At 38.5% G+C, this 12,025-nt stretch overlaps 1 protein-coding gene across 1 annotated transcript in view; it reads right to left on the bottom strand.

Moving 5' to 3' along the window:
* Positions 1-12,025, bottom strand: part of LOC126969692 (uncharacterized) — a 30,573-nt gene that overhangs the window by 18,117 nt on the left and 431 nt on the right. The window contains exons 2-10 of the mRNA XM_050815239.1: positions 10,850-11,032; positions 10,027-10,206; positions 9,159-9,278; positions 8,283-8,394; positions 4,609-4,778; positions 3,706-3,797; positions 3,020-3,132; positions 1,323-2,261; positions 293-528 (exon numbers count right to left, since the gene is read on the bottom strand). Of these exons, the coding sequence (XP_050671196.1) occupies positions 293-528; positions 1,323-2,261; positions 3,020-3,132; positions 3,706-3,797; positions 4,609-4,778; positions 8,283-8,394; positions 9,159-9,278; positions 10,027-10,206; positions 10,850-11,032 (2,145 nt within the window). The remainder of the gene's footprint in view (positions 1-292; positions 529-1,322; positions 2,262-3,019; positions 3,133-3,705; positions 3,798-4,608; positions 4,779-8,282; positions 8,395-9,158; positions 9,279-10,026; positions 10,207-10,849; positions 11,033-12,025) is intronic.

The raw sequence follows: 12,025 nt of genomic DNA, 5'->3' as shown, positions 1-12,025 counted from the left end.
TGCTATATCATGTAAAATAATCAATTAAGCTTCCTTCATCCTCAAAATCTCGTTACGTTTTTGATTCTAATTTTTAATTGTAGCAAAATTTATGGACATGCGGGATTTACAAAGCACCTCCAGAGTTAACGCCTATGCCACTCTAATTCAACGGGTGTTTCCACCATATCTTGGTAAATTTCTCCGATACGTCATGAGTCGAAGTTTTTGATTCTGTTGGTATTTTGTGTCTGCATTCGGATTATGGCTTATTTTTCAAATTGCAAAGCGTAATGAAATATGTCAAACTTACCAGAACTAAAGGTGTTATTGGGATCTCGGCCAAATTTAACTACTTCAATATTTACATATGGCTCGCTCTCTATAGGTTCACAGGGACTTTTTGGACGGCCTTTTTTACCTTTTTCAGTCAACGTCTTATTATCAAACTCGGAAATATCTTTTACATCTACACTTATATCTGACTCTTCAGCTGTTTGCTTATCTGTTTGTGCTTGCCTATTTTTGCCACTCTTGCTCTCACGACCACTGCAATAAAGGTGATTATTTAAACTATGATATTTTTAATCTATTCAAATTTAACCTCTTTAATGGCCTAAATTGTGAAATTAAAAAATAAAACTACTGGATTAGGTGGCATTACAGCATAATCCTATTGACTGTTTTGAGATTAGTAAGAGTTTTGAAATTTTAGTTTCAGCAATGTTTGAGGTTAAGAGATGCATTGCCACCCTTTGAAGGTGAAGCATGCTTTTCGCTTACGACTTAGGGAGTCGTATCGGGTTAGTGATATTTAACAAAGGATTAACGTTAACAACCCGTTTATTGAGTTGTCGGATTTATTAATCGATCCGTTTCAAATTGCGCTGAGTGCATTCTAATTTACTTTTACATCTGTGTGTTTGTATTGTTTTTTTTTGTATTGGGATAACCGAATGTTTTATTCATTTATTTCGAGGGATATCAAACTACCGTTCACAAATTTAAGGACAAGTGCTGGTTGTAAGATTTTCCTTCAGTTTATTTACGCTCTCAAGTATTCATACAGTAGTAGATATTGAGGCAGTTTTTGAATAGAAAATGTTGGTCATGTAGAGAGATGGTGAAGTAGAATGAATGTGCAAATTAATAGAGATCACACATTCCACTATTATGTCCGAGCCGGTATTACAACGTGGCCAGGTAAAGATTATCAAGAGTAAGATAGCATGAATGAAAGGCCTTGGCAAAAAGAAATTTTAAAGAACTGCCTATCCCCTTGGGAGACATGCGTGATGGTAGGTATGTATGTTAACATTTCTTAGCTGACGTAATCTACTAACGTTTTAGGTACAGATGCAGTTGTTTGATTCAATCTGTCAGTTTTTCTGCTAGTTCTCTTTTCTCTTTTTTCAGACCTTGTAGGAAATTCTGTTGAATTAGTACCATTATACTTTACAGGTATTAAAACACTTTCATTCTCTTCATATTTTAATAAATTTAGTTTGGGCTGCAGTGGTATTACTTTTAAGTGGTCTTCATTTATGGTAAGTAATTCAGAAAATTGAGTTGGTTTTGCTATAGATACATCTCTGTCATACTCTTCATAATTAATGTTTCGTTTTTTCCTACTTTTGAAATCAGGTTCTGTAGCCGTTACTTGAGTGGCTTCTATTGACCTTGTATTATTTTGTATTTCTTCCAGCTTAACACCTGAAAACCTTTTCCACCGCTTGTCCACATATCTTTCAAAGTACTGATGTTTTAGTTTATTGATGTTGTCAGAGTTACCGTGGTCTGGATCTAATTCAGAAAAGGTTCCCCCTTTAAGAATAGTCATTTGTGAATCATCTTCACCCTCTTCAGAATCATATTCCTCGTCATCGTGATGTATCAATTCACCTTCTTCAGGCTCATAAACTGGTTGGTAGGAATAAAATTTGTGTGCTACAGGTTCTCCGTGTATATTAAAAATTGTATATACAGCCGTGGGTATATTTCCCTCGTCTGGAGTCTCCGGTTCGAATGTATCTCCATCAAAATCGATATCGAATTTCTTCATCATTTTAAAATTTGCATGACGCAGCGTTGGTTTTTCGGTATTGTGATTGTATTTGTCATACAACTGATCCACATTATCTTTGGTCGAGTCTACGACTTGCCGGCGAAGACTGTTGTAATATTGCCGTAGATATGCAGAGCGTCTATGTCGAACTTCTGCGTCAGGGATGGATCTACGCCTTCTACTCCATCTTATACGTGGATGTTTGTACAGCGTACATCTGAAATAAATACAAACTATCAAGAGACAATTTTTATTAGCACGTTACTACGGTTTTTATGTTAAAATTGTTTTTTAAACAGATTTTTAATGACACATCTATGTACATATTAACAATAAATCCTATATATAGAAACCAATATATGAGTTTTAATTGTAGCATTTTTTTCAAATTCTTTAAAATTTTATTTTAATACTAGTAGTACCTCGCGGGTTCATTCGCGTATACCTTTGCAATTACGTATGAGCATGTCTAAGAAGGCAAACGATAGCTCGAATCTTGATAGCCGTGACATAGCAAATACGCACGCGGAAAAAGTAGTTCGGCATCGCGCTTCCTTTTGGTTTGCTTTAAATACTAGATAGCTTAAAGATTTTTTTATTTTAAAATTCATTAAGAAATTTATGAAGCTGTCAATCATATCCAAAATAGGTTTTCAATATGTACTTGTAGTTTCTTCAGCATTATAACAGTAATACATATTTGGAATCATGAATTACTCAAATAACCATGTGTATAGTGTCACTGCCCAATGACCTAGAGACCCCGGGTTCAAATCCCAGGATGTGCCAACCTTTTGTATGATGAATATATTTACTTCCGAGGCATAGATGTTGTATTTATGTATGACATGTAAGTATGTACCTATATCGTATTAAATATATCATCATTATTTAAACAGGCTGTGTCTAGTTTGGGCGAATTAATTTGTGTGAAATTGTATAAATATTGCTTATATTAAAAAATGGTAGACATACTTCGGCAGTTCTCTAGGGCTCCAGTGTCCTCCCACACAGGTGGCACCAGGGGCTCCTTCTGACAATACGTAGCCTTTCTCACATTCATACATTATCTGCTTGTTATTTACAACCTGCCATCAAAATAGGAAATAAAATATTTGACATAGAGAATAGCAACCCCTTGTGAAAGCAATGAATATTATTAGTTGTCCGTGACAAATCTATAAGTTAGTGGTCTGTGACAAATCTTATATATATTCTAAACAATTTGTTATTGTTTACAGTGATAACCCTCACTTCTGGGATTAATTTGAGTATATTCTGAGTTTACGGGTACACCAATTTCAGCGTAGTATATTTATCACATTTTATAAGCCCGCAAGCGGAGACCTATCAACGACCTAAGAAAAGCGAATAGAAAACAGACCCATTCATATTTGACACAAAATAATTATAAACTAAGATTTCTAAAATTTGTATGACAAAATAAAAGTAAATTAATTACAATGTCCCTATTTAAACGAATACAACAACATAATTCAATGGATTGGAAAAGGAGGACAGACGGTACACGTTTGTCCTCCCTTCCATAAAAAAAGGAGAACGAATGCTGGAAATATAATATTTCCGACATTATTTAGATGTGACCAAAATACTCGTCTAAATATCGGCATAAGAAAAGAAACACCAGCTAATATTATTACCTTTTTGACATATGGACGGTAGTCGTAGAGGCCCATATTGCCGACAAGGAGTACTTTCCCATTTTCTATGTAGCCGGGAAATGGGCAGAACACTGAAATAGCGACGAAATGTGGTAATAACATTATTGATAATATAATAATTTAAAAATAATAACTTATTGCTACAAATCCTTTTTTACGAACCCCAACTTTCCCAACATTGCCGATGCTTCCTTCTAAAAGCAACGAAAGCCGCAAAGTTAGACATATAAATGATATAGTATATAACGTAAATTAGTTAGTTAAATATATAGATTATTATTTAAGACTATTCAGTTAATATATGATATCGTTTTATAATTTAATATCCAAGTTATCTTTTTTGGCTTTATGTAGATATAACCTAGATCAAGATTGTTAAAGTATATGTATACGCTGTTGATTACGAATACATAAAAAAAAATGACATTTTTATATGAAAACATATGGACTACCCGATTACATTTGAGTTTGGAATTGGATAAATTATCAACAATCATATTGTATCTGCCAAAAGTCCTAGTTCAGTCACAGCTGAATATGTAAGCGATCAAAAACGCCTGGAAGTAGAGTATGAATATTTTATAGCAATTGCAATGACATTATAAATTTGTATACTTTATTATAAAGAGCGCAAAAAAAGAATTCTGGGAGAGTTCCTTGCCGCCGCTTTTTTCTCTCTCAGAGCGCCATTTGTTTCCAAATCAGTGGTAGTATTTGAACTGACACCAAGAAAAATTCTAAAGAAATAAATTTTGAGACGGAAATTTGAAAAAAGTCCTCAATATTTAACTTCCCGACGATCGTACAGGTATCGTCAAAGATATCTTTAGGGTTTATTTGTCTATCCAAATACTTTATTCTTCACCAGTACATTACACTTACATTCTTCACATTTTGGAGTTTCTCCACTCCAAGTTCCAAAAGAGCAAACTACAATAGGGTTTCCCTTCAGTTCATAGCCGTCCTTACATCGGAACCGCGCCTTCATGCCGTGTTCAGTTTTGGGTGCGATCACCATGCCATTTCTTGGGTATTTTGGCATTTTTTTACACCTGTAAATAATAAAATTCTAACTTAGTTGCCTAATCTTACCCAAATTTTTGTATACCTATGAAACATGGACATTGCGAGAGTTTGAAAAAAAGAAGAAGCTCTGAAAATGTGGTGTTGGAGAAGGATGCTTAGTGAATCGTACAAGCGCATTACATTTCAAATTCAAACTTAAATATTTTTATTCAAAATAGGATGTGACATCACTTATTGAAAGTCAAAAAACTACCACCCATTCCAAAATGAATGCCTCAGACCTGAGAAGAATGTGCGCCACAAACTCAGCGGTTTATTTTTTTTTTATCGAATAAATATGTTTACAAAGTAATATTGTACAATTAAACTTTTCAATTAAAATTTCAAACTTCCATTTCCAATCTGTGGTATCATTGAGAAAGTCATTTACCACACAAACGTTTTTTTACAATTCTTTTGAATAACGAAATACTTTTGTTTTGAACATTTTCTGGGATCTTGTTGTAAAAGCATATACATCACCCCACAAAAGACTTACTAACTCGACTTAGCCGAGTAGAAGCTATCATACGTTTATGTCCGTTCCTGGTGTTAACATTATTTTTATGACAGTTTCTGGCAAATTCACTTATGTGCCTTTGGAACACCTTGTCAATCACGACCGTTCTGTCAAGAGCGTATCCACCGAGAAGAAGAATTACCCTAACTTAGTGTCCCTGCCCATGAATATGAATATTTGTTTCCGAGTCATGGATGTTTATATGTATGTATCCTATGTCCGTAAACGAGCAATTCTTGTATATATAATCTGAATCTTAGAAACGGCTCCAACGTTAGTATACAGTTGTCTCGGGGGCGAGAAATCGATCTAGCTAGGTTTCAATTTTAAAAGATGTAGTTTTATCCGTGTATTAATGAGAAACTGCTACAATAACATTAGAATACAAAGGTAAATTTCGCCAGTATATTCAAGACTATATTTTTTTTTATGGAATAGGAGGACAAACGAGTGTACGGGTCACCTGGTGTTAAGTGAACACCGCCGCCCACACTCTCTTGCAACACCAGAGGAATCACAAGAACGTTGCCGGCCTTTAAGGAAGGTGTACGCCCTTTTCTTGAAGGTACCCATGTCGTATCGTCCCGGAAACACCGCACAAGGAAGCTCATTCCACAGCTTCGTAGTACGAGGAAGAAAGCTCCTTGAAAACCGCACTGTGGAGGACTGCCACACATCCAGATGGTGGGGATGATATCGTAACTTGTGACTTGTCGTGCGAAGGTGAAATTCGGCAGCAGGAATCAGGTTGAACAGCTCTTCGGAACACTCCCCGTGATAAATGCGGTAGAAGACACACAATGAAGCGACGTCTCTACGCAACGCCAAGTGATCCAGCCGTTCACTGAGCGCTAGGTCCCCGACAATTCGAGCTGCTTTGCGTTGCACGCGGTCAATTGGATCGAGCTGATACTGGGGTGCGCCAGACCAGAGATGACAGCAATACTCCATGTGAGGCCGGACCTGCGCTTTGTAGAGCGCTAGAATGTGGGCCGGCTTGAAGTATTGCCGTGCTCTATTATGCTATCCATGATTTTTGAGAGTAGGGAGGTAATAGCAATAGGCCTGTAGTTTGCCGGATCAGAACTGTCTCCTTTTTTTGGGATCGGATGGACAAGGGCTGACTTCCATGAATCAGGGACTACGCCTTTTGAATAAGAGTGCCAGAAAAAACGCGTTAGCACCGGCGTCAACTCAGGGGCACACGTTCAAGCACGATTGGAGAAATGCCATCCGGCCCGCTCGACTTCCTGACGTCCAACGAAAACATAGCTCGCCTAACAGTTTTCTGTCGGAACTGTACTTCAGGCATGTAGCTCTGACACCGCGGGATGGTCGGCGGTGTTTTTCCGTTGTCGTCAAGAGTCGAGTTGAAGGCAAAAAGAGTGCACAGGAGATCGGCTTTCTCTTTTGCCGTATGGGCCAGGGTGTCATTCCTCATGTGCAACGGCGGCATGGACGGCTGGCTGAAGTTACCAAGAGCAGCTTTCGACAACGACCAGAACTTGCTTGTTCCGGTCGGGTAACTGGAAAGCTGCTCTCTGGATCTGCCACCGATCGGTACTACAGAGCTTGGTATAAAAATATCCATGCCCTGCAGTATCACTTCGGCTACTGCAACGGCGCAGGCACTAAGATCATCTGAAGGGAAACAAACCCTGCCCCAAGGGTAGGATGCAAAGAAGGAACGCATCCTATCCCAATCTGCTGACTTGTAGTGCCAAACGCGGCGGGTCGCTGGTGGTCTGCGACGTTGGCGTCGGATAGGCACTACACTCCTGACCAGGCAATGGTCGGACGTTCCGAGAGGGGCGTCGACCGTCGAGCGACGTTACTACTATGGGACCTGTAGACACACGCATAGATGCGGACGCGATCTTCTAAAACTACGCGGAGCCAGAGAGTAGACAGGTCCCTACCCTCAAAGCAGATATCCTCCCTAACGTGCACACATACCCCGGCATGAGGCAGGAAATTATGCTCAATTTTGTACCCGGGGTACGTTAAATATGACGTATCGCTAGGTCGAGATATCTGCGTCTCCGTAAGGAAACACAAGGCCGGCTGCGCCGTCTCAAGGTGGTGTTGGACGGCGTTTAAATTGGAGTGAATTCCCCTGATATTGCAGAAGTCCACATTAAGCGTGGAGCGGGGTGCCGTGGTGTTGCTGCCCTGTTTGTCCTTAGGTATGTGCGGTACTGTGCCCTCCCCAGAATACGAGGGGCAGCCCGAGCGAGAATGCTCGGGGAGGGATTCTCCGACTCTGGTAGAGCCGGTACCCTCCTGGGGTAATATCTTTTTAAGGACCGCTCTCATATTTTTGTTGGGGGGTGATAGGGAGGGGGAGGGGGGAAGGGATGGCCTCCGGTCCTCGACACTAACCTATGCGAAACATAGCGGCACTAGGCCGCTACTTCCCGCCGGTATTCTGTGCGAGTGTGGTAAGTAACCCGGACGAGTCTGGCCCGATTGTACTGACGACATAAGATGGCAGCGTGACTCTCCCACTTTCAAAAAGCCCGTAGTCGCCTCTTACGATATCCTTGGACCTGGGACTACCCTATTCTTTTTACGCCCGGGGCAGTACAGGGCATAATAGCTCAGATGGGCATTAGGTGATCCGAAAAGCAGAAGACCCCGGTTCCAATCCAGATGTCCTATTAGTTTTTTTTTGTTCAAGTTTTGTACCTTCTTAAAAAACCCAGCAAGGCTCGGTCGTCCAGGTACTGTATGTTTAAGTAAGTATATAATACAAATCTTATAACTATATTTACAATACTACGACTACATAAAATTAAAACTATCATTACGTGGAAGCGTACCAAGAATACTGGCAGCATCACCGCGTTAGTAAGTATATTGTGTTAAATATATCGTTGTCTTGCACCCATAGTACCGGCTATGCCTAGTTTGGGGCAAGATAATTTGTGTAAGAGTGTGTTAGTATAATTATTATTAAAAGTATTTGTACCTTGCGGGCTGACAGCGCGGGATTTGGGTCCAGGTTCCATTGTTACAGGTGATTGCAGCGCTGGTTGATGGAAATTCATAGTCCTTTTCGCATTCCACTACAATAATTTCACCTGTAATAAAAATAATAAGCTTTTTAAATTCTGTTCTTAAAATTTATTTACTAAAGAAAATAACAACTAAATAGACAATTGTTTTAAAACCAATGTAAAGAACTCTCTCTTACTCACACCTCAGTAGGTAGTTACAGCCTCAACTCTCCAAGAGAAAAAAAACGCGATTCACTCGATTGTATGAAACGTGCAATCATTGATAGATTTTTTTTATGGAATAGGAGGACAAACGAGCGTACAGGTCACCTGTTGTTAAGTGATCACCGCCGCCCACACTCTCTTGCAACACCAGAGGAATCACAGGAGCGTTGCCGGCCTTTAAGGAAGGTGTACGCGCTTTTTTTGAAGGTACCCATGTCGTATCGTTCATTCCATCGTAAGTTCATTCCAGCTTTGTAGTACGTGGAAGAAAGCACCTTGTAAACCGCACTGTGGAGGACCGCCACACATCCAGATGGTGAGGATGATATCCTATCTTGTGGCGTGTCGTGCGACGGTGGAATTCGGCGGCAGGAATTGATTGACAGACGACGACTAATCTTGTAAAAAACGGAGATAACCAAAGTCCTATATGTTTTATGCAACTGTTCGCTTTCAAATTTAGCCGGATTATACTTCGTCGCCATATTGTAATTACTATTTCAAACTTATGTCAAATCTCGCTGCACGTTTCACTCTAAACAAAATATCAATTTTTACTTAAGCAGTCGCGCCTCTTATTGCATAGTATTTACTTCCGCGTTGGTTATAGTGTATTTACGTACCATGTTGCACCATAGTGGAGCTGCCAACGATCTGTGTGTGTTCCTGTGTCTCGTTGTCCTGGGTCTTGTTCTCCATCAGTACAACCCTGCCTTGGGACACGTGCGGCACAACGCACGGAGCTGGAATAGTCACAGTTGAGTTAAAACCTCACATTGTTCACTGTGATCAATTTCGATAGGTACTTATATTTTTTTTTGTGATAAAAACTGTCTATTTAACAATACCCGTATTTACAATACTATGGTACCATTAAATTTAAACTACCATTACGGGGAAGCGTACCCTGATCCGTAAAATTAATTATTATTTTGTTTTCTGCATTATATATTATCTGAAACTTTTTACATATTTGTCTTTTTAACAGGCTTTAATTAGTTTTAGCGACCGCCCTCAGGTTGTTTGAACATTGTAACGATATTTTTATGAAAAAAAAAAAAGAACGCGGCTTAATTTCTTGCCTCTGTTCTTCTCAGGTCTGAGGCATAGTTTTTCGAATGGGTTTTAAATTTGAATCTATGTAATAGAATCTTTGAACTATATTATCACCCGCTTTAAGACGTCGGATTGAAGTGAAACTTCGCAAACTTATCAAGAACCGATGACAATGTTAATTTTAATAGTCGTTCTTACTTTTATTAGCTTTGGATGGATCTATGTAACAGAATCTTTGAACGTTAGTTTCATTCACTTAAAATCGTCGATTTAATTAGAAACTTGACACACTTTTACAAAAAAAAAAACAATATTTTATATTATTCACACTATTCCTAATTAAAGCTTATTGAAAGAAAGAAAAGATGTAATATCTTATTATATTACTAATTCAACCGAGTAAAACCTGGCGAGAAAAAGCTTCACACAACTGACCTAAGCACATTGGTAACGGATGACTCCAAGTCCCGTCACTCTGACAGATAGCGGACCCATTTCCTTCCATCCTCATTCCATCTTGACACCTGAAGATTATCGAAGCTCCTAATCCAGTTCCTGAGGATATGTTCTCCAGCCAACCATTCCAGAGCTGTCCCGGATGGCCACAATTTATCTCTGAAAGATATCAACATATAAAAAACGATATTTATAGAGAAACATAATAGTAATAATCATATTATGTAAATTAATTACGAAAAGAAGTAAAACTAGGCATTAAATGGCATTTATTTTCTCAAAATTGATTATTTTTGATATCATTTCTAATATACTAGACAATACTATCGCATCAGAAACAAATGGCGCTCTGAGAGAGAAGAACCGACGCAAGAAATTCTCCCAGCATTATTTTTTTTTGCGCTCTAGTAGACATTACTAGAGTACATTAAAGTTCATGGCTACTTCATGGTTCAGTCTCAGGTGACGGGCGCAGCTATGTACCCGCGTTAATCAAATACAATACTATTAGTTACGCTTTATGTTTTTCTCTCATGCAATAGTTCTGTTAAATTAATATCTTAAAATGACGAACATAATCGCGATGCCGCTTTGATTTTTTTTAAGAATCCGGAGTAGCACTGTACTGTAAAGGCCAGGGCGTTTCACTAACCAACAGGTGATTTTGCACTCTAATAACACGTGTCAGAGTACCTAAGTATTTTATCTGAAAAAGTGGTATTTTTGAAAAATGTACATATACATAGAAAGCGATGCTTACATGCCATAGTTAGAATTTCTGTCGTCATAATATTATACATACCCTTGCAAATAGGCTGGGTCCCTGACCACTTCTTATCAGCACCCCAGCGTCGTGTGGCGTCTCCAACAAGGCGGTAACCGTACTTGCATTCATACGACACAACTGAATTATATGCGCAAGATGTGTACACAGCCTTCCCGTGTCTCGGAGCTTCTGGCGGCGGGCACTGCACCTGTGTTACCACTAGATGGCGCCACGAATGCTTTATTATTGTCCCATAGATGGCGTTAGAATCAAAAGCAATATAAATTTAGGCAAAGTGTGGCAGGAATATTAAACAGATTTAGTTATTGTCAATTTGATATTATAATAAGTATCACCAACACTCATAAAATATGAAATCAGCCTAGCGAAACTCTCTAAGTAAAAAGCGATTCACTCAATTGTATGAAACGTGCAGTCATCGATAGATTGACATATGACGGCAATATTAGCCGAAGTCCACTACGTTTTAAGCAACTGTTCCCTTTCAAAGTTAGCCGAATTATACTCCGTGGTAAATCGCCATACTGTAATTACTACTAGTTCAAACTTATGGCAAATCACTGCACGTTTCATACTAAACTAAATTTCAATTTTAGCTTAGGCAGTCCGAAAAAAAAGACGTATAAATTATCTAAGTACCAATCATTGAATAAATCTGCATTTTTTTTTAATTTTTCCTCTACAGTTAATTGGACATACAGGCACAGTATTGCATTTGATGATGGATACGCCCTGCTCATTACAATGTAGTGCCACTCGGGATTCTTGAAAAACCCAAAAATTCTGAGCGACACTACAATTGAGCTCATCACCTTGAGACAATATTTGTAATCCCAGTAATTTCACTAGCTACGGTGCCCATCAGACCGAAACACAATAATGCTTACACATTATTGCTTCACCGCAGAAATAGGCGCCGTTGTAGCCATAATCTAGCCGGCATCCTGATTAAAAGAGTCCACTGGTGGTTTTTTGTAACATTATTTTTGAGTGATAGTGTCATACAATAATATATTGTACAAATGTTTAAACAGCGCAATCCCTTGCATAACGTTTTTACCTATTTTTTTAAATATATAAATTTTAATGCACTTTAAAAGATTTATTATTTATTTTATGTAAACCTTACCCGAATATATTCGGACTTCATAAATTAATATCATCAGAAAGTTAAAAAAACGAATAGGTCAT

Source organism: Leptidea sinapis, chromosome 19 (genome assembly GCF_905404315.1).
Source record: "Leptidea sinapis chromosome 19, ilLepSina1.1, whole genome shotgun sequence".
Lineage (NCBI taxonomy): Eukaryota > Metazoa > Arthropoda > Insecta > Lepidoptera > Pieridae > Leptidea > Leptidea sinapis.
This window is presented reverse-complemented; position numbering and strand designations above follow the sequence as displayed.